Raw genomic sequence first — 22,939 nt, 5'->3', positions numbered from 1 at the left:
TAATGAAGTGAAACCAGTTTATTTGCAGAACTCTTTTCAGAGTGCAAAATATGTCGTAAACTAGAGCATGAGTTTGAGAACATGAACCTATCAACTGGGTATTTAACTTTGTATTTTCATTTTGTTTACAATGTGGGGCACTCATCCGATACAGTTTTATTTACTAAATGCAAATTTTTTTGGCATGGTTTTGAAGTTCACTTACACATAGATAATACTTTAATTTCTAAGTATGTTTAGCATGCTTTATAATAGATTTCATTAAAACCTACTGCACCTCTCTTACAACACTCAACCAGTTGTGTTTCCTTCTGGACACTTGATCACCAATTATTATTAACTTTTATTTTAGGAGCTCCCTACAATGCTCCAAGCAGAACTAGTGAGGTTTGGAGGTGCGAGAACATACTGGAGTTAGCTTGCAACAACGTTGAACTGCCCATGCTGCCACTCCTGAATCATTCTTTTGAAGAGGTCACTAAATGCAATTATTAAAAAGAATCAAGTACATTAATTATAGACTATAATGCAATTGTGGTGATCTTAAAGGCCAATATTCAATTCTGATTTATTCATAATTAAATTTATACCAAATTCCTAATTTATCTCTGGAATAGAGCACTTAAATGGATTTTAAATTAATTCCTGTCAAATGACAAAAAACATTATGTTCGTTTATTTTTTAACCATTTAAAAATTGACTGATCATTGCATTATATGGTTTTTTTGGGTATAGTTATACTGGCAAGCAGGAGAGGCTAGGCGCCCAATAGTAGCTGTCCTTCTGAACCCAAATGGCCAAAATGATCTAAGGGTGGACATGCTGAGGTACTGATAATCTGTACAAATAAGATAGACCAGGCAGGCAGGCCTGTAACAGGCCAAGTGGTTAAAGAGAATTTTACTAGGGCTGCTTACATTGACATTGATCACTAATGCACGAAAATGAAATCCTCCATTTGTTATTACTATTTTGGCAAGGGCTCTTCAAAGGATGATGGTGGCTGGTTCCATCAATGAGGCAGAATGGCTCTATTGGGGAGCTGAAACCTCATCAGAAGAAGGAAGGAAAGGTAGGGTCAAAGAGTTCATTATCTGTATAGTCAAAACCTAAGGCTTAACAATTCATTTCATTAAGTTTATTAATTAGGTACACTATTGCTAAAAGCTAATTAAATTACCACTTCTGGCCTTTAACCAGCTAAACACAATGTGAAACTGCTTAAAGTGTAGCTTACAATTCACTTCCAAGTGATTAAATTATCAAAAAAAATAAAAACTCAACTACCCATAAGTGGCAATATGACTCTAATTTCAGGATCACATTTTGTTTTCATGAAACAGTCCTTGCGCTATACGTACATGGAAGACTGAATGAGGACCAGATCATCTTCTTGGTGCCCTCTCCTCGTCAAAACCCAGTATTTGTAGAACGCATACAAGGTAATAACCTGGTTAAGAGATTATTTCAGATCAGATATTTCATTAAATCACTTTTTTCAGTGGCTTTTAGGACAACTACATATTTGGTGATGATGAACCAAAACTGCCATAAAAATGAGTACAATCTGCAAATGCCTACGAATGCCGTTTTTTTTTTCATTGTTAAGCAAATTTCATCCTCTGTCTTCTACTATCAAATATTTGTATAAGCCTTATTTTTGATGATTGCAGTTAAATTATGTCATGCAGCCTAGGAGCAGGAATGTCAAACTTATTTTCATGGGAGACTTTGCATAAAGTGAATATCCAGAATAAAGTTGGTCTATAATTAAAACTCTCTTGAATCATTCTTAGCATCGGATGCAAACAACACTGGCCTCGGAAGTGTGTGTGAAAGGGTAACCATGATGATCCAATCACTTGTGTTGGAAAGGTAATAATTTTGTTGTATAATAACTATTAATGAAATCTTACAGAGTAATGCACCACAAAACTGTTAGATACTTCACATTAACCATGTTACTCTGTTTACGCAGGGAACAATTTGCCCTCTGGCGAGAACCGATGACAGATGGGAAAAGAAAAGAAAATAAAAGGAAAGATGAAGGAGATGCAGCAGAAGTATAACCTTAAGGCATCATTTTCATGGAAAATTAAGTAAATACATCAGTTTACTTATTTTGTCACCTGTGTCAACCAAACAGGAAAGGAACTTAATTCAACTGAATTTCCAAAGGAGAGTACAAGAACTTAGAGGAGGGACAAATCACAACTTAGATTCAACTAGACATATTACAGGCTTTTGTGAGTCAAACTTTTGCAGTTGAATTACAATTCTTAAATCTTGAAAACACTTGGCTGAGGTTCAATCAGATAAAAACCAGGTTTAATCAACAGCAAGGGTGATTTCACTGAGAACTACTTCCAGTTGGAATTTCCAGATGGAGGAGAGGGGTGTTAGTAGAAAAATCCTTTTACTCGTTTACATTAAGAAATGTTTGAATTTTTTTATTTTTGATAGGTCAGACAGAAGAGGAAAGAAAGGGTGAAATCTCCTCTACCAGGCGAGGAGTACACCAAAATTATCCTCCGCTGCACCGGTAACAAGAAAATTGGCAGGCGGTTTAGGTCAAATGCTTTTTTCCAGGTACATTGGAGTACTTATAATTATTTATACACCTGCACATATTACAACTGATTACAGTTGAAATTATTACCATTTGCAAGTTTTATTAATTCACTTGACTAAATTAGGCAATTCCCTAAGCAAGGTCTCAATAAGGGGCAAACGCAGATGTTCACTTATACACTCATGGATTTTCCTTATGGCTGGGTCATGATCCTGAGTGCATTGAACTCTGACAAAAGCCACTGCCATAACAGTACCATGGTGACCACAACTCCAGCTGTTACTCAGCATGTAAATGATACAAATATTTTGTCTATGTAACTATGCAGGAAGTCTACGACTGGGCAGGATCTCATGATGACCTGCCAGGACACTTCATAATAAGGAGAAGGCAGCAAGTGGTGCGCCACAGTGATCGGCTACAGGGGCGCGAGATCCTGGATGTAGTAGAAGGAGTGAGTGCTTCCTTAAAGTAGGAACAAATAAACAACATTAATTTTACTTTAACATCAGCTTTCCATTACTTTCATGTCAAGACTGCAGCTACCTCTTCACTCATGATCGCAAATTAAGAGTATGGTTTTTGCAGTCTATACAGAGGGCTAGGTCAGGCTACAGGTTTAATAGCTAAGGTTATATTGACAAGCATTGATTATTTTGTTGAAAGTGAACTGTTGCAGTTGTGTAATAGCTTCTACACTTGATTAGATCAGTGGATCTGTGGAAACATTCTTAACTGAATTAGACCTGTTAGTGACACCTCTTTGTTCTCAATTAACAAACTATTTCCTAAAAATTACTCACTTTTGAACAAAATAATCAAATCTGCATTTATTTAGTTAACATTTAATCTGGATTCAAAGATGAATTTCTGTCACTGGTATCAATAATATCAGTGCGATTTGTGTTATGCAATATCTGAATAGAATGAGTCAAACAAACACAACTTCAACTGTATATTAATTTTATATTTCAAAAGTTAGCTTTTAACAATTATAGTAGCCTGCCAAACTTTCTTAAGTTTCATGAAATGTTGTAAATCCACCATGGTCTCCGATGATGTATATATTAAGTATATTATTTTGATATTATTCTTCTTACTGTTTGTTTGCAAGAGATGAATTATAACTCTTTGTTTTAGTCCATTTCCTTTACTGTAGATATCTGCAGACAGCTAAGAAGAAGTGTGGCTGTTTTGTTTTGTTTTAAGTGCAAACCATCACCGAAAAGCCAAATTAACAAACGCTAGAAATAGTTATTAAGACCTGCCTTTGCTATGCCTTAATCACTAAAAATATGAAAATACTGAAATTCATTGGTTACAGTACAAACTGCTACACAATACCATTTGTCATCCTTGCTGGAACAGCTTGTTAGTTTACTTGTTTGTTTGTTTATTTGTTTTGACTGTTTTATGCAAATATTTTGGTCTTCCCACCTTCATGGCTTATTTATCAAACTAATATAACTTACAACCGAATGTTAGTGTTCACCTTCATGGCTTATTTATAAAAATAATACAACTTACAACCGAATATTATTGTTCACCATATATGCTTAAAACCTAGCCTGATACAGTTCTCATAAAGTATTTTTCTAATCTGCATTAGCTACCGTTATTTAGGTAATAAAGAACATGGTTTCTCAATCAATCTCAACTCAATGCAGACATTTCTTTTCAGACTTTTTTGGCCATATTCTCCAAAACACTTTAATGTTACATAGGATTTGTGTTCCTTTTCCTAGCTACAAATGACCAATTAAAACAGAAACACTAAAGTGTATTGAGCTTCTACAATAAAAATAGATTGTTTGTATTGCTGCATGCTGTTATGTATACTTTTTTGTGTGGTAAACTCAGGGTTGGAAAAATGGAGAGAAACAGTTTCTTGTTACAGTACTGAGATTAAAAATAACCGAGAAATGTTCACTCCGGGATTGAGCTTAAGTTTGAAACTGAACAAAACGTTATTAAAAACTATGAACCAGCGAGTAGCTACACCCTCCCCTAAAACAATGTAGTAGAAAGAGCCAGTAATCACCTTAGTGTCCTTCCCTTCGTCTCCTTTGCAGAAATAAATCATTATTTGCTCCTGTTGTGTTTTCTCTTTCGAATTCCACCGAAAACATACTTCTACAAAGTCCCAAATTAACGAACTAAACTCAATAAGTTTGCCAGAATCATGGCCATTCTCGCTCGTCCCATGCTCCCTCCCAAGTCTTGGTACCAGATTACCTCTCAATTGCTGAAAGAAGATTAAACTGAGCTCGATACCAAACCGAGCTCGATCAGAAATCGAGCTCGATATGAAACCAACACCGCCAGGCAAACCGAGGACGATAGAAATCGAGGCAAACCGAGCTCGATTAGAACAGATTGAGTTTGTCGAGCTCGTCTTTTTGATCGAGCACGATATAGTTGGATCGAGCTCGAATAGAATTGACCGCATTTCGAGCTCGTTGATCCAAGGTTGGTTTGGATCACATTTGGTATCTGGGCAACCGAGCTCGGTGTATGTTCACCGTACTCGAATAGCGATTCGAGTACCAGTTCAAACCAACCTCGGATCAACGAGCTCGAAATGCGGTCAATTCTATTCGAGCTCGATCCAACTATATCGTGCTCGGATCACATTTGGTATCTGGGCAACCGAGCTCGGTGTATGTTCACCGTACTCGAATAGCGATTCGAGTACCAGTTCAAACCAACCTTGGATCAACGAGCTCGAAATGCGGTCAATTCTATTCGAGCTCGATCCAACTATATCGTGCTCGATCAAAAAGACGAGCTCGACAAACTCAATCTTTTCTAATCGAGCTCGGTTTCTTATCGAGCTCGGTTTGCCTCGATTTCTATCGTCCTCGGTTTGCCTTGCGGTGTTTTCATATCGAGCTCGATTTCTGATCGAGCTCGGTTTGGTATCGAGCTGAGTTTAATCTTCTTTCAGCAATTGAGAGGTAATCTGGTACCAAGACTTGGGAGGGAGCATGGGACGAGCGAGAATGGCCATAATTCTGGCAAACTTATTGAGTTTAGTTCGTTAATTTGGGACTTTGTAGAAGTATGTTTTCGGTGGAATTCGAAAGAGAAAACACAACAGGAGCAAATAATGATTTATTTCTGCAAAGGAGACGAAGGGAAGGACACTAAGGTGATTACTGGCTCTTTCTACTACATTGTTTTAGGGGAGGGTGTAGCTACTCGCTGGTTCATAGTTTTTAATAACGTTTTGTTCAGTTTCAAACTTAAGCTCAATCCCGGAGTGAACATTTCTCGGTTATTTTTAATCTCAGTACTGTAACAAGAAACTGTTTCTCTCCATTTTTCCAACCCTGAGTTTACCACACAAAAAAGTATACATAACAGCATGCAGCAATACAAACAATCTATTTTTATTGTAGAAGCTCAATACACTTTAGTGTTTCTGTTTTAATTGGTCATTTGTAGCTAGGAAAAGGAACACAAATCCTATGTAACATTAAAGTGTTTTGGAGAATATGGCCAAAAAAGTCTGAAAAGAAATGTCTGCATTGAGTTGAGATTGATTGAGAAACCATGTTCTTTATTACCTAAATAACGGTAGCTAATGCAGATTAGAAAAATACTTTATGAGAACTGTATCAGGCTAGGTTTTAAGCATATATGGTGAACAATAATATTCGGTTGTAAGTTGTATTATTTTTATAAATAAGCCATGAAGGTGAACACTAACATTCGGTTGTAAGTTATATTAGTTTGATAAATAAGCCATGAAGGTGGGAAGACCAAAATATTTGCATAAAACAGTCAAAACAAATAAACAAACAAACAAGTAAACTAACAAGCTGTTCCAGCAAGGATGACAAATGGTATTGTGTAGCAGTTTGTACTGTAACCAATGAATTTCAGTATTATCATATTTTTAGTGATTAAGGCATAGTAAAGGCAGGTCTTAATAACTATTTCTAGCGTTTGTTAATTTGGCTTTTCGGTGATGGTTTGCACTTAAAACAAAACAAAACAGCCACACTTCTTCTTAGCTGTCTGCAGATATCTACAGTAAAGGAAATGGACTAAAACAAAGAGTTATAATTCATCTCTTGCAAACAAACAGTAAGAAGAAGAATATCAAAATAATATACTTAATATATACATCATCGGAGACCATGGTGGATTTACAACATTTCATGAAACTTAAGAAAGTTTGGCAGGCTACTATAATTGTTAAAAGCTAACTTTTGAAATATAAAATTAATATACAGTTGAAGTTGTGTTTGTTTGACTCATTCTATTCAGATATTGCTTAACACAAATCGCACTGATATTATTGATACCAGTGAGAGAAATTCATCTTTGAATCCAGATTAAATGTTAACTAAATAAATGCAGATTTGATTATTTTGTTCAAAAGTGAGTAATTTTTAGGAAATAGTTTGTTAATTGAGAACAAAGAGGTGTCACTAACAGGTCTAATTCAGTTAAGAATGTTTCCACAGATCCACTGATCTAATCAAGTGTAGAAGCTATTACACAACTGCAACAGTTCACTTTCAACAAAATAATCAATGCTTGTCAATATAACCTTAGCTATTAAACCTGTAGCCTGACCTAGCCCTCTGTATAGACTGCAAAAACCATACTCTTAATTTGCGATCATGAGTGAAGAGGTAGCTGCAGTCTTGACATGAAAGTAATGGAAAGCTGATGTTAAAGTAAAATTAATGTTGTTTATTTGTTCCTACTTTAAGGAAGCACTCACTCCTTCTACTACATCCAGGATCTCGCGCCCCTGTAGCCGATCACTGTGGCGCATCACTTGCTGCCTTCTCCTTATTATGAAGTGTCCTGGCAGGTCATCATGAGATCCTGCCCAGTCGTAGACTTCCTGCATAGTTACATAGACAAAATATTTGTATCATTTACATGCTAAGTAACAGCTGGAGTTGTGGTCACCATGGTACTGTTATGGCAGTGGCTTTTGTCAGAGTTCAATGCACTCAGGATCATGACCCAGCCATAAGGAAAATCCATGAGTGTATAAGTGAACATCTGCGTTTGCCCCTTATTGAGACCTTGCTTAGGGGATTGCCTAATTTAGTCAAGTGAATTAATAAAACTTGCAAATGGTAATAATTTCAACTGTAATCAGTTGTAATATGTGCAGGTGTATAAATAATTATAAGTACTCCAATGTACCTGGAAAAAAGCATTTGACCTAAACCGCCTGCCAATTTTCTTGTTACCGGTGCAGCGGAGGATAATTTTGGTGTACTCCTCGCCTGGTAGAGGAGATTTCACCCTTTCTTTCCTCTTCTGTCTGACCTATCAAAAATAAAAAAATTCAAACATTTCTTAATGTAAACTAGTAAAAGGATTTTTCTACTAACACCCCTCTCCTCCATCTGGAAATTCCAACTGGAAGTAGTTCTCAATGAAATCACCCTTGCTGTTGATTAAACCTGGTTTTTATCTGATTGAACCTCAGCCAAGTGTTTTCAAGATTTAATAATTGTAATTCAACTGCAAAAGTTTGACTCACAAAAGCCTGTAATATGTCTAGTTGAATCTAAGTTGTGATTTGTCCCTCTAAGTTCTTGTACTCTCCTTTGGAAATTCAGTTGAATTAAGTTCCTTTCCTGTTTGGTTGACACAGGTGACAAAATAAGTAAACTGATGTATTTACTTAATTTTCCATGAAAATGATGCCTTAAGGTTATACTTCTGCTGCATCTCCTTCATCTTTCCTTTTATTTTATTTTCTTTTCCCATCTGTCCTCGGTTCTCGCCAGAGGGCAAATTGTTCCCTGTGTAAACAGAGTAACATGGTTAATGTGAAGTATCTAACAGTTTTGTGGTGCATTACTCTGTAAGATTTCATTAATAGTTATTATACAACAAAATTATTACCTTTCCAACACAAGTGATTGGATCATCATGGTTACCCTTTCACACACTTCCGAGGCCAGTGTTGTTTGCATCCGATGCTAAGAATGATTCAAGAGAGTTTTAATTATAGACCAACTTTATTCTGGATATTCACTTTATGCAAAGTCTCCCATGAAAATAAGTTTGACATTCCTGCTCCTAGGCTGCATGACATAATTTAACTGCAATCATCAAAAATAAGGCTTATACAAATATTTGATAGTAGAAGACAGAGGATGAAATTTGCTTAACAATGAAAAAAAAAACGGCATTCGTAGGCATTTGCAGATTGTACTCATTTTTATGGCAGTTTTGGTTCATCATCACCAAATATGTAGTTGTCCTAAAAGCCACTGAAAAAAGTGATTTAATGAAATATCTGATCTGAAATAATCTCTTAACCAGGTTATTACCTTGTATGCGTTCTACAAATACTGGGTTTTGACGAGGAGAGGGCACCAAGCAGATGATCTGTTCCTCATTCAGTCTTCCATGTACGTATAGCGCAAGGACTGTTTCATGAAAACAAAATGTGATCCTGAAATTAGAGTCATATTGCCACTTATGGGTAGTTGAGTTTTTATTTTTTTTGATAATTTAATCACTTGGAAGTGAATTGTAAGCTACACTTTAAGCAGTTTCACATTGTGTGTAGCTGGTTAAAGGCCAGAAGTGGTAATTTAATTAGCCTTTAGCAATAGTGTACCTAATTAATAAACTTAGTGAAATGAATTGTTAAGCCTTAGGTTTTGACTATACAGATAATGAACTCTTTGACCCTACCTTTCCTTCCTTCTTCTGATGAGGTTTCAGCTCCCCAATAGAGCCATTCTGCCTCATTGATGGAACCAGCCACCATCATCCTTTGAAGAGCCCTTGCCAAAATAGTAATAACAAATGGAGGATTTCATTTTCGTGCATTAGTGATCAATGTCAATGTAAGCAGCCCTAGTAAAATTCTCTTTAACCACTTGGCCTGTTACAGGCCTGCCTGCCTGGTCTATCTTATTTGTACAGATTATCAGTACCTCAGCATCTCCACCCTTAGATCATTTTGGCCATTTGGGTTCAGAAGGACAGCTACTATTGGGCGCCTAGCCTCTCCTGCTTGCCAGTATAACTATACCCAAAAAAACCATATAATGCAATGATCAGTCAATTTTTAAATGGTTAAAAAATAAACGAACATAATAATTTTTGTCATTTGACAGGAATTAATTTAAAATCCATTTAAGTGCTCTATTCCAGAGATAAATTAGGAATTTGGTATAAATTTAATTATGAATAAATCAGAATTGAATATTGGCCTTTAAGATCACCACAATTGCATTATAGTCTATAATTAATGTACTTGATTCTTTTTAATAATTGCATTTAGTGACCTCTTCAAAAGAATGATTCAGGAGTGGCAGCATGGGCAGTTCAACATTGTTGCAAGCTAACTCCAGTATGTTCTCGCACCTCCAAACCTCACTAGTTCTGCTTGGAGCATTGTAGGGAGCTCCTAAAATAAAAGTTAATAATAATAGGTGATCAAGTGTCCAGAAGGAAACACAACTGGTTGAGTGTTGTAAGAGAGGTGCAGTAGGTTTTAATGAAATCTATTATAAAGCATGTTAAACATACTTAGAAATTAAAGTATTATCTATGTGTAAGTGAACTTCAAAACCTTGCCAAAAAAATTTGCATTTAGTAAATAAAAAAGTATCGGATGAGTGCCACACATTGTAAACAAAATGAAAATACAAAGTTAAATACCCAGTTGATAGGTTCATGTTCTCAAACTCACGCTCTAGTTTACGACATATTTTGCACTCTGAAAAGAGTTCTGCAAATAAACTGGTTTCACTTCATTAAGGCAATTTAACTGTGTACAGTGTATCATTTGGCATGACTGTAATTGCAGTTGTATTTTTACATGTGACTCCTGACTTTTCACTTTGGATCTAGCTTGTATATTTGAGTGTAGTGTGAATATAATGTCACATGTGCTTTTTTTCCTTTCATAAATATATGACCCAGTTGCTTGCAATGTGCTGGAAAGATCAGTTGTGAACATTTCCTTCATTTTGTAGATAATAATCCTTCAATTTAATTGTGTACAGTGTATCATTTGGCGTGCAGTTGCAGTTGTATTTTTACATGTTCTGACTTTTCACTTTGGTGGTTGATTCCGTCAAATGGACGTTCATGTCCTTCCTTTTTACAATTTTTTTGCACCCAGGTACTTGGCACATTAAAGCTTTCTCTGGGCATTGGTGAAGATGTAGGTTGATGTTCCTTCTAAAATTCAAAGAGGTATGTGATAGTTCAAGATCTTCGATTTTTACTGGTGTTATATATTCAAACAGTTGATGTGATAAAATAAAAAAAAAAAAAGTGAAAAAGAAAAAGTGGGAAAAGCGTGACACCCTTAGGGTGGTTCTGTAGACAAATTGACTTTGATGTAAACTTTGGGGAGATCTAGAGCAGGGCGGCGTAGCTAGCATGAGGCAAGACGAGGCAATTGCCTCGTCTTAACTTTGGCCTTTTTAATTTTTTTCTTAAAGATTGACTTTTCTGAACAAAAATGCCACGGAAAATCCTTAAAATAGCATTTCTAAACCTCTAGATTTGAAAGTTTTCTGGGGGGCATGCCCCCAGACCCAGCTAGCGGCTCGCGCCTTCGGCGCTCGAAACTTGCCTCGTGTTGTCCTGAAATCTGGCTACAGCCCTGTAGAGGGGATGGTTGGGGGGGGGGGGGGATGGGGGACTTAAAGTCATTTGGGAGTATCACTTTGCCCTTCCCCTAGATCCCCATTGAATGATAGGCATTATATCTGTTTCTCAAATCGTTTCTTGATCGTGAAATATAACTCTTCTCTTTCAGTTATATTTGAGGAATGCAGCTGAGTCACAACGTTCCGTAATGTGTGACACCAGACACAAATTAGGACTGCCCGTGATCTTAGATTTGAACGGAGAAAATACAGGGATACTGCTATTCACGTTAAAAATTTCCTCACTTAAAACTATTGCCAACACTAAAACATCGCAATGCTCAATTATCCGAATCAGTGCAACATACCGTGGTAATGACGCTCCACATCTCAAGGGGCATAGAGCTGCAGAATCTCTGCACAAAGATCTACGGTGGAATTGTAGTTTTTCCCTCGTTACGCGCAGTTGGCATCCTGAACATGCGATCCTTTCTTTAGGGCAAGCATGTGCTGTCTTTCTTCCCGTGCCGCTACGTGCTGGCATCCTTCGTTGGGGCACCTCTCTCGTACTTTTGGGCAATGTTTTAGATGATCGTTGGCATCGCTATAGTTTCCCTTCCACTGGCAGCCTTGGCTGTTACATTTAACAGGCAAATCTCGGGTGGCCTTGTCCATCGTCACATTGATCTTCAGCTCTTCTTTTCGAAACTTTGCCCGACACTGGGGACATACCGGTGTGACTTTCGATTCCGCCAAAGTTTCCATGCAATTTTGGCAGCCAGAGTGCCCACAGGCAATTGTAACGGGCCTTAACACGATGTTATAACTGAAAAGGAAAATGGCAATATAGTCGCACTGGAAATGCGACGGCGATATGAAAGCCGGCAATGATATTCAACTCACCAAATACAGCATTCCAGATCCACTTTTCGCAGAAAAGTTAATTCGTTGGACTTGGAAACCACTTCGGCCTTTTGATGAGACATTTTTATGGAATAAGGATCTTCGATAACTGTCTTTAACATTAAAGTCTCCTTGTTAGTGTAAGCTGCTGAAATAGCCTCAAATTACGAGAGTGTGATGTTATTTTTAAAGTCAACATTTCCGTTGCGCTGTCAATAAATTAATTTCCTTTGTTTAGGTTCCGGTATTGACGGTAGTGGGTACGCTTATTATTGAATTCTTCAGTCAGGTCGTGAATTTAATGGAATGCTTTGTCTAGTTGGCTCAGCCCTTAATATTTATGTCCTTTCATAAAGGGGTTCCCTAGTATCTTACCTTAACCTACTCCATCAGCGAGGTCTGTCCTTTGTAATAATGACATTCTCACGGAGGGGATGCCACGCTAAAGGCTCGAAAGAGTTTCATTCGCGAGCGCGCTTTATCTGGTTTTCAAGTGACGTCATCAAAATTAGAAAATGAGGAATTACCCTTTTGATGAGGCATTTTACAAAGTTTGGGATCTTCGGTCACGGCCTGAAACGGTAAAGTTTCCTTGTTAGTATAAGCTGCTCAAATAACCTCAGATTACAAGCAGAGTATGCTAAGATTTTCGAAGGTCATTTTTACCTTTGTGCGGTTAATAAATTCATTTCCTTTGTTCAAGTTCTGGTATTGGCAGTAATTGGTACATTTATCGTCAAATAATTCAGCAAGGTCTTGAATTTAATGTATTACTTTGTTTAGTCGGTTTACCCCCTTTTTATTGAGGTCGTCACGTAAAGGGGTTTCCCAGTTTATTGCCAAGTCCCTTAGGACCTTTCTGAGAACCACAGTGATGTGATGAGATTTTCTCCATAAAAGGTTATTGGTTATAATTAACCCACTCCATTATCAATGCCTTTCCTTTGTAATAATGACGTTCTCACGAAGGGGATGCCACGCTGAAGGCTAGAAAGAGTTTCAGTCGCGGGCGCGCTTTGTCTGGTTTTGAAGATTAATCTTTTTAAATTTTTCTGTATGAAAGGGTGTTTCGTCTTTTGACAAAGCAAGATTGAATTTCAAAGGTTTGGCGCGACGCGACATTAAAATGGCGGCCAATAATGATGTCACGTAGGTTAAAAATGTGACATCCGCGTAGGCATTATTTACACGGGGGAAGGGAGGGTACATGTTCCCTTGATCCCTTAATCATTTTGGATTTCATTACTTTTTCCCCATTAACAAAACCCCTTGTTCCCAAAAATGTTTTTAGCTCATGTTCCCTTGATCCCGAAAATTTTTGTATTGTTCCCTTTATCCCCAAAAATGTTTATCGTTGTTCCCCATATTTGTTTTATATTTTAGAGGCTCGGAAAGTTAAAAAAAAACTATTATTGAAAGTAGATCGATTTTCGCTTGTTCCCAAAAATCTACTCAAGAGTTCCCTTGTTCCTTGAAAGTAATTTGATAAATGTTCCAGTTCCCTTGTTCCTAAAACCCCTGGGAGGGGCTCCTTAATGTTCGGACCGGACGGCAAAATATTTGGCTGACGGTCACGAGACACGGACCTTTGTGCACTCGGTCCAAGCGTCATTACCTCGAACCAAATAGTTTCCTATCCGGCCCTCCCACTCAGTAAGTACAAAGTACTGATTTAGTTTTCGATTCTGGAGGCACGGCTTGTTTGTTGTAGTGTAGTAGTAGTACTAGCAGCAGCAGCAGCAGCAGTAGTAGTAGTAGTAGTAGTAGCAGTAGCAGTAGCAGTAGCAGTAGCAGTAGCAGTAGCAGTACTAGTAGTACTAGCAGCAGCAGCAGCAGCAGTAGTAGTAGTAGTAGTAGTAGTAGTAGTAGTAGTAGCAATAGCAGTAGCAGTAGCAGTAGCAGTAGCAGTAGCAGTAGCAGTAGCAGTAGCAGGATTCGTAATAAACCCATGATGATAAATCAGATACAATGAATATATGAAGTTCATATATTTTGAACTGCGGTTGTAGATACGTATGATGCATGATCCTCGCAGTAGAGAGCTCTATTTATGCAATAGCGAAAATCAGACCTGAAAAAAATCATGCCTTTACGGGATTCGAACCACTGACATCTGCGATACTAGTGTAGCGCTCTCTCAATTGAGCTAAAAAGCCAACTGGGATAGGACCGCGTCATGACCTCGAACCAAATAGTTTCCTATCCAGTAAGTACATAGTACTGATTTAGTTTTCGATTCTGGAGGCACGGCTTGTTTGTAGTAGTAGTAGTAGTAGTAGTAGCAGCAGCAGCAGCAGCAGCAGCAGCAGTAGTAGTAGTAGTAGTAGTAGTAGTAGTAGTAGCAGTAGCAGTAGCAGTAGCAGTAGCAGTAGCAGTAGCAGTAGCAGTAGCAGTAGCAGTAGCAGTAGCAGTAGCAGGATTCGTAATTAACCCATGATGATAAATCAGATACAATGAATATATGAAGTTCATATATTTTGAACTGCGGTTGTAGATACGTATGATGCATGATCCTCGCAGTAGAGAGCTCTATTTATGCAATAGCGAAAATCAGACCTGAAAAAAATCATGCCTTTACGGGATTCGAACCACTGACCTCTGCGATACTAGTGCAGCGCTCTCTCAATTGAGCTAACAAGCCAACTGGGATAGGACCGCGTCATGACCTCGAATCAAATAGTTTCCTATCCAGTAAGTACATAGTACTGATTTAGTTTTCGATTCTGGAGGCACGGCTTGTTTGTAGTAGTAGTAGTAGTAGTAGTAGCAGCAGCAGCAGCAGCAGCAGCAGTAGTAGTAGTAGTAGTAGTAGTACTGAGTAGTAGTAGTAGTAGTAGCAGTAGCAGTAGCAGTAGCAGTAGCAGTAGCAGTAGCAGTAGCATTCGTAATAAACCCATGATGATAAATCAGATACAATGAATATATGAAGTTCATATATTTTGAACTGCGGTTGTAGATACGTATGATGCATGATCCTCGCAGTAGAGAGCTCTATGCAATAGCAAAAATCAGACCTGAAAAAAAGTCAGGCCTGAAAGGGATTCGAACCACTGACATCTGCGAGACTAGTGCAGCGCTCTACCAATTGAGCTAACAAGCCAACTGGGAGCAGGCCGTTAAGTTGATTCGTAATAAACCCGTGATGATAAATCATACAAGGAATATATGAATTTCATATATTTTGAACTGCGGTTGTAGATACGTATGATGCACGATCCTCGCAGTAGAGAGCGCTATTTATGCAATAGCGAAAATCAGACCTGAAAAAAATCATGCCTTTACGGGATTCGAACCACTGACCTCTGCGATACTAGTGCAGCGCTCGATCAATTGAGCTAACAAGCCAACTGGGATAGGACCGTTAAGTAAATATATGAAGTTCATATATTTTGAATAAATTTTAGGCGACCGGTATCGTGAAAAAATGTTATTGTGCCAGCCTTTGCGCGCATAGCATCTGGTAGCGCGTTCCATGTCTTAGCGGCAAAATAACGAAATGACTTAAGACCATGCTTGGTACTGTTAATCTTAGGTAAGGAAAGCTTGTTATTGCCTCTTAAATTGTAATCATTCCTCCTTTGTTGAACTAAGTCAGCAATAGGTCTGGGAGCCTTATTTTGAAAGCAGTTATCGACCGTTAGCAACATGTCTTGAGTCCTCCGACGACTCTTCAGTGTCGTATTCAAGGCGATATAATCGAGCAATTCTTCATATGAAATAACCTTATCTTTATATACATATCTAAGCGCACGTTGATTTACCCTTTGCATTTTCGTTGTATTCCTTTCCCCACAGTGGTGCCATATCTGGCTACAATAATCAAAGTGAGGTAAAATAAATGCGCGATAAAGTGCTTCCTTGGTTTTAAGAGGCAGGATATTTTTGAGCCTATTTAAAGCATTAACCTGACCCGCCATCTTTCTACAGATTGATGCTACATGAGCATCAAATTTCAGCTTGTCATCCGATGTTACACCTAATAATTTTATCTCACTGGAAATAGGTATTGGCCTCCCTGCGCATTCTAACTGGAAATCCCAATCAGTGTTTCATCAGTTAATCAGCTAACACCAAATCAGCTAACACCAAACCCTGATCTTTGTATGGATTTGCTACCATCCCATTCTATCGAAACCATTGTGTTGTACTGGCTAAGTCTCGGTTTAAGGCTTCCTCCAATGCTCGGGGATCATGGTTTGATAAATAGAGTTTAGTGTCGTCTGCATAACTAAGAAGTCTACAATTCTCAACCGCGAATATGAGGTCATTCATGAAGATGTTAAACAATAGCGGTCCTAGTAATGACCCTTGTGGTACTCCGGTATGCACACCCATCCACGTGGAGAAAGTATTCCTCAGTAACCCGTTGATATCGGGAAGATAAATAACTCCGTAAGAGTGAAACGGAATTTTTTTCAAGTCCACAAAAATTAAGTTTGTCAAGGAGCAGATCGTGGAGTAGGCAATCAAACGCCTTGCTAAGGTCGATCGCTACCGTTGCAATAATGTTGTGCTTGTCAAGTTCAGATCTCCAGTCCTCTGTTAAGGCTAAAAGAGCCGTGGGACAACTGTGAAATTTGCGATAAGCAAACAAATACTCATGAAAGATTGATTCAAAATGCTCAGTCAACTGCATGTTGCGCCCTATAGTTTCCTCAATGAAAGCTTCTTTTTTTTTTTTACAACTTATTTTCTACATGGTCCAACAAGCTTGCAGCTTTAAACCTCACCATGTTTAAATATTGTATATGCATTGTATTGTAACTTATCTGGGGGAAAATGAAACGCAATACACTTCGTCGAGAGAAAAATATCGTGATACTAACAAACATAAACAGTTTTTTCAATAATGCCGGCACCTGATACCCAGAGCTCTAGCGGGTGTCCTGTCCTGAATCATCGAAGTAAATTTATTCTGGTGTTTGTAAGCTAGAGACATCTGAGCTCGCAAAGAAAGCCTCCGACTTAAAATCTTATAGCGCGTTACCACTCGCGTTGCATGCAAACTTATTGGAACTAAAGAAAGTGTTCACTCAAGAAAAGAGTTCAACTTTGGAACACCAGCATGGCCGCCGTTGTATTATTTTGGAACACCAATAAGCGATTGGGTTGGGGAGAGTTTATCATCCTTCTAAGTTACTACTGTGTTTAGCGATCAATACTAAAAGGCTTCTTGTTGTTGTATTCATAGCACTTCTGGCGTGGGAACGGGCAGCTGATGAAACGCTCGCGGCAGACACAGAGGAGACATCTTGTTATCATCAACGGGTTTTTAGACTTGAAAAGCAATTTTACAAACTCAGTGGAACCAGGGGAAACATAAAGGCTGCAAAAGGTTCGGGATGACAGCAAACTAAACTGCAGAGACGTTGAGCAACCAAGGGTTCCATTAAATGGTTTACACGTGAGAAACAAGTTCATAAACTTTGATCTTTAACCTTTTTCTCTTAAAATGATCCTTTCTTCAAATATATCTGTGCAAATTTTATTCATTTTTGTTATCTTGGCTAACTCTGAGCATACGCCTCTATGGGCAAAACTCATTAAATGCGCTTCAGGAGCAATCCATAGCTCTGCGCTAATTTGAGAAACTTGTTGTTTTTAAGAATAGTGTGCCTTAAAACCAATTACAGCAATGGCATAGCTTTTCAGGCTGACAATATATTGTCATCAGGCACTAAAAAATGTATTTCGTACCTTTTAAAATAGTCAGCTAAGCTTATTCACCGTTACATTCGGGCAAGGAGCAGAGTCATCCAACTTTAAAAGAATTTCAACTTTTCGTTATACACCCTTATTTAAGGAAGTATATTTTCGTTCATTAGCTTTAGCCGAGAGTCTATGACCTAGATCACGGTCTCTTGGCTTGAGCTTAATCACCAATTTAATTTTTGAGAGCTATGGTATAACTACTGTGATTTGCATGGAATACTTCACTGTGATTCGAGATGGCATTTTCCTGAATATCCTTTGTATTCAAGACTTACTCGTGCTCGTTTAGAAAAACCTTTTGCTCGCATGACCATTCGAAACCGCACTCACCACGACACGAAAAAAATATATATCCCTTCCCATTAGACCCCACCAGCCCTACACCATACCGTGGAGTTCTGTAAGTAACAACCCCCCCGTAATTTTCGGATTTAGCAAGCAAAGGAGGCTGTTAGTTTTGGGCGGCCGTTTCTTTCAGGAAGCTGTCACATTCGGGTCATTAAAAACAGTCGTTTCTAACAAAGCGAACACGTAACACATGAAATTAAAAGTTCCATTGATATGTGTTACTAACCACTCACATCAGAACAAAGCAGCTTGTACGGTATGGAAATAACATGAAAGGAACTATAAATTTTGGTACCGTAGGGGGACAGTTATGGACACATTGTATAGCAGTGTAACTAATTACATGGAATCATTTGACTCTGCTGTCAGACAGCTTAAATAAATTTTCGAAATAAAATCACAAATAACTTTACGTCGTTCAGTCTCGCAGTCATCAGCATTCGCTTGAGATCAGAGAGTTTCTAACCTCTAAATCTGGAAGGCCTTATTTCAAAAACAAAGGAAAAAAAACTAAAAGCAAGAAATTTCCAGTCCCTTCGGGGAACAGTTATTTTCGGGGAAGCCGTTTCCTTTAGGATTCCGCGTTATCTTCATATCCAGCTCGTTTTTGGAGTTCCTCCTACGGCCATCCATCGAGGAACAGCGCTTTGGATATGACCTTATGTAAACGTACAAGGAGGCTACATTTGCTTTTTTAGATTTTATTAAACATGGAATAGTCGTAAGTATAACATTTAACATTTACTGGAATAATGAATATCATAATTTAATTGAGCGACAATGAAAAGCAAATTTATTAGTTCGTGAAGAAATGAACAAACGCAGTCTTTTGTAATATTATTTTACATTTGTCTTTTCCATTGGTCAAAGGAAAGATGCGAAAACGTAATAAAATCAAATTTAACATGGGAATCTCGCTCGAATTATAAACATGTTATGATATGTCGCCAACATTATTTTTGGTCCACCTACACTCAAATTCTGCATGAACTCTTCATGCGAAAATCTAGAGCGGCTGAAAGGTTAGTGTTTCTTGACAGGAACGGAATTCTAAGAGAGCGCTTTTGGAAAAAAATTAAAAGGGTTTAAAGCACTGGCGGATTTCCAACTACAAATTTTAGCGATTATAACTTCTGGCAAACTTTGAACTAAAAAACTCTGCTTCTGTTTTGGTGATTGTTATCATACAAAATCATCTTTCTAAACACGATGTTCATAAACTTCCATCAGTCGGTTATGTCTTTAAAATTTTCGCTAAATCGCATCGAAAGCAGCTAAGGTAAAAAATTTTTAAAAGATATAGTAGAAGAAAAATGTTTCTTTAAGATTTTCTTCAAGGTTAAGTATCAGCCGTGGCCTTAAAACTAACAAATTAAAGTGCTGCGTCGGTAATTGCATACTGAAGGGGCAAAATTTCTAGAAAATTTTGCATAATTTGCCTGTGAGGCCCCCCTCTCCACTGACGCCACATCTGTTCGTCCAGGTATGATTGAAGATCTTCTTTTTTCATACCTCTTCTTATTTTTTGCCCCAACTTAAAATTATTCCAGCAGGACTCTACCTCCTGAGTGTGGACGCCAGTAACAGGATCAACGAAGTGTCGGGCATGTACGACAATTCGGTGCGCGGCGACGTTATTTATACGGTGTTCCATACCTCTGTATGAGGCCCAGTCATCGGTGTAGACTTCTGTTTCTGGTCGGATACACTTCGAGATTATGGGATCCAGTGTCGCGATATCCCGCCTCTCTACAACTTGGAAGTAACCACGAGCTGGACTAAAGTCGGTAGTGACTATGCCAAATACCCAAGCATCTCTGGCTGCTCTCCTTCTTCGGTTAAACTGAAAAAGAGGCGAACGGATTTGCTACTGCACAGAAAGTCTTAAGAACACATAACAATGCCTTTTAGTATAATTTCAGAGCTGAGCAAAGAGTTTCCAGCAATCTGATTGGTCGAGCGGTTCCTTATATGACGCAATATAAACCGCTCCACGCGGTTTATATAAAATGCTAAAATAAAATGTTAATAAATGTTACTAAAATGTTATGATTTTAGAAATTTCTCTGTTGTTCAGCTCTGAAATTATACTAAAACAATTATTCGCCTCAGGTTCGGTCAATATTGTCGAATAATCCCCTCGACTTCGTCTCGGGGATTATTCGACGATATTCACCTCGCCTTCGGCGAATAATTGTTAAATAGCTGAGCATTCTCCTTTACCGTTTTGATAAATGAAACTGGTGTTAGGTTTACTTTGCGTTTGATTATATTAGTCCATTAGCCCGGCGGTTACCCCAGTTAAATAACTTAGAATACTTCTACTCCCATTGGAAGGAATGCATGTTAGGCCACTAAGCATAACGTCAAAATGTTTGGTAACCAAGCGATGTGTGATCATGTTTGGTCACCAATCATCTTCCGGCTAAACAACTTGGGATCATCTCTGCATTATGTGCGCGCGCTACATATAAAATCTCGCGCGTGCAGTTGACGCGCACTTACGCAGATGATAATCTAATCATGCTGAACGTTATGAGTTATGTTGTATCAAAATACTTTCGCTTTTGCTTGTTTGATATTGTAATTTTTAGGTTAAAATCAAAGTCAGTTGGCTCATTTTTTACACTAACGTAGGTAAGGAAAAATAAGAAAGCTGTAGAAAGCAATAGTGGCGAAGGAGATTTTTTCTGCTTGTCATCTGACCAACAGAATTTTTCTACCCGAAAAATTTTGAATATTCTTGCGTACAGAATGAGGATATTTTACCTCACTGTTCTTTCAATACAGCACCAGTAACCAATTAGGGGACCAAGTGAATGTTACATGGTCGCCTTAGTAACGGAATTTCAGGGAAAAAAAAACTAATTAACACTGGTTCGATCAGTCAAACTGTATTTAGGTTATAACTTGTAGAGTTTGTTTTGAGCCAACTTAGATTTCCTCTAGAATCTTCGATAAACTAGTGAAGGTTCACTTCGCTTTCTTCTTAGTGTTTCTTGGAGTTCTTGGCTTTCATTTTTCGTTCTTACCTTAGCTTTGTGATTGAACTTGCTCTCGTCACACTTAACGGCGGCTCCTGGTCCTCCAAATGGTATGAAAGGCCTCTCGTCCAGATCTCTGGAACACACATCTTGCAGCCGTCGGTATATTTTTGACACCAGGCCTGGGTTGAGGTTTAATCTCCGCGCTGTTTGTCGCTGGGAATCTTCATAGACAAAATGGTGGATTGCAAGGAGCAGCGTTCCCAGTGGTACGCGGGGAAACTCTTCAAAAAAACTATTGGTACGCAAGCTTCTTTTCTTTTTACAGCTGCTGCAGCGCCTATTAATAGGGAAAAAGAAGAAGACGTAATTCGAAATGTATACGGGCATAACAGACCTTCCCACTGGATATGATTCGTGTTGGAGTGGAACATAAATGGCCGTATTTTTATAAGCAACACTGCAATTACCCTGTACAAAGTTCTGCAGATAGATTTTTCCTTAATACCAATCACGAGAGATTGGAGGGAGACAATAGAATGAACGAGGTAAGACAGACTGTAGAACCTTTATTGACTTACCAAAGGTGTCCATCAACATGATTTCTGTTCCTCTGTATCAGGACCATGTCCTCGTTACATTGGGCACACCGAAGCGTATCGGCCAGCAGAGACCGCCGTTGAAGCCATTGAATCAAGTTAATACGGGGACCCCGTTGCAGATCTATAAATTCATTTAGATTCATGACTTCTCAATTACGAGAGCGTGATTCACAGTCAACGCGAAGTTCAACTAACACACTGTTAGAGCAGCTTTTTTGGGGCTCGTCATCGGCGCAAGACCTGCGAAATTCACAAGTCACAAAAAAAACAAAGAACGCAAATCCGAAACAAAGATCTCAACACAGTGAGGAACAGGAAAACAATAGCTCCAAAGGAAAGTAAAAAGTTCTCACACCTTGTTTTGTATCATCTTTTGACTTACTCATTAAAGTTACAAAGCAAAGCGGAAAAGAACCCAAATTCCTTCCGCGAGACTCTAAATGCAGCCGTTATTCCAAAAAAACAAGTAAAAAAAAAAAAAAGGAAAAAGAAAAACGCACAAAAAAGACAAAAAGATCGTACTTTCTTTCCGACAAGCTACTACATCGAATAAGTTAAAAAAAAAATTCAAAAATAGACGAAACTCTTTTTCTGTTGGTTGATCGGCTTTTCACTTTCGTGGCAAACGGGAAACATTGATCGTGTGTTGGCTGCGAACTAGCCTGTGTGCAGGCGTCTACTGTTTCCCTTTCCTTCTGGGAGGAAAATACAGTCACGCAAGCCAGCCGCGAACAGGCACCTTGTGAAACGCGCGCTTATTAAGATTATATAAACCGCGATGTTTGGCGGAACGACCGGTTACCGATGCATCATGCATCGAGCGTTTTGCTAGTACGATTTATAGGCCAGAACGAACGACTGCTTAAAGAGTCGCCTGAAGACTGCCATATGTCGTTACAGTTTTCAGCACAGTTATTAAGCGATTTCACTCACTTACTTGCGATAAAAATCTTTTGTATTTGTCTCCTTTAAAACACGCCTTACCGAAAACCACAAAAGGCGTTCAAGTTACTAATTAAGTGGCATCAATTCTCTACATTTTCGCACATTGACTTCACGCTTTCGAAGCGTTGCCACACACGGATTACTCGTTGGTTCATGTAGTTCTTCGTTGGTAATATACAAAGCAAGATCGTTAATATGAGCCACGCGACTCGTTCCCTATCAAGAACTTTTGTCCTTTTGGATAAAAGGTTAACTGCTGTACCAAGCAA

General features: G+C 38.4%; 2 protein-coding genes, 1 long non-coding RNA gene and 1 pseudogene across 5 annotated transcripts; 1 reads left to right on the top strand and 3 right to left on the bottom strand.

Moving 5' to 3' along the window:
• Positions 1–197: 197 nt before the first annotated feature.
• LOC148724863 (uncharacterized) lies at positions 198–3,027 on the top strand. Of its 2 annotated transcripts, none has more exons than XM_088731270.1 (8): positions 198–474; positions 737–828; positions 982–1,073; positions 1,345–1,443; positions 1,798–1,876; positions 1,980–2,100; positions 2,465–2,590; positions 2,902–3,027. In XM_088731270.1, exons 1-6 carry the CDS (start codon positions 442–444, stop codon positions 2,068–2,070), a joined length of 486 nt encoding a protein of 161 aa, XP_088587396.1. In that variant the 5' UTR covers positions 198–441; the 3' UTR covers positions 2,071–2,100; positions 2,465–2,590; positions 2,902–3,027. The 2 variants fall into 2 exon arrangements, with proteins under 2 accessions (XP_088587396.1, XP_088587395.1); XM_088731269.1 differs by having other exon boundaries at positions 1,980–2,247.
• LOC148724862 (uncharacterized) lies at positions 2,899–5,033 on the bottom strand. The gene is made up of 2 exons (XR_015991054.1): positions 4,615–5,033; positions 2,899–3,038 (listed from the first exon to the last, which is right to left on the bottom strand). It is a non-coding gene; the product is annotated as an uncharacterized LOC148724862 (long non-coding RNA).
• A 5,567-nt stretch (positions 5,034–10,600) lies between these two features.
• Positions 10,601–12,162, bottom strand: LOC148724861 (TNF receptor-associated factor 5-like; annotated as a pseudogene). Its single transcript, XR_015991089.1, has 3 exons — positions 12,080–12,162; positions 11,545–12,002; positions 10,601–10,760 (listed from the first exon to the last, which is right to left on the bottom strand). The product of XR_015991089.1 is annotated as a TNF receptor-associated factor 5-like (transcript).
• Positions 12,163–18,824: 6,662 nt separating this feature from the next.
• LOC148724860 (uncharacterized) lies at positions 18,825–21,997 on the bottom strand. The gene is made up of 3 exons (XM_088731243.1): positions 21,705–21,997; positions 21,172–21,463; positions 18,825–19,982 (listed from the first exon to the last, which is right to left on the bottom strand). Exons 1-3 carry the CDS (start codon positions 21,866–21,868, stop codon positions 19,512–19,514), a joined length of 927 nt encoding a protein of 308 aa, XP_088587369.1. The 5' UTR covers positions 21,869–21,997; the 3' UTR covers positions 18,825–19,511.
• Between the last annotated feature and the right edge of the window lie 942 nt (positions 21,998–22,939).

This window comes from Stylophora pistillata, chromosome 8 (assembly GCF_964205215.1).
Source record: "Stylophora pistillata chromosome 8, jaStyPist1.2, whole genome shotgun sequence".
Lineage (NCBI taxonomy): Eukaryota > Metazoa > Cnidaria > Anthozoa > Scleractinia > Pocilloporidae > Stylophora > Stylophora pistillata.
This window is presented reverse-complemented; position numbering and strand designations above follow the sequence as displayed.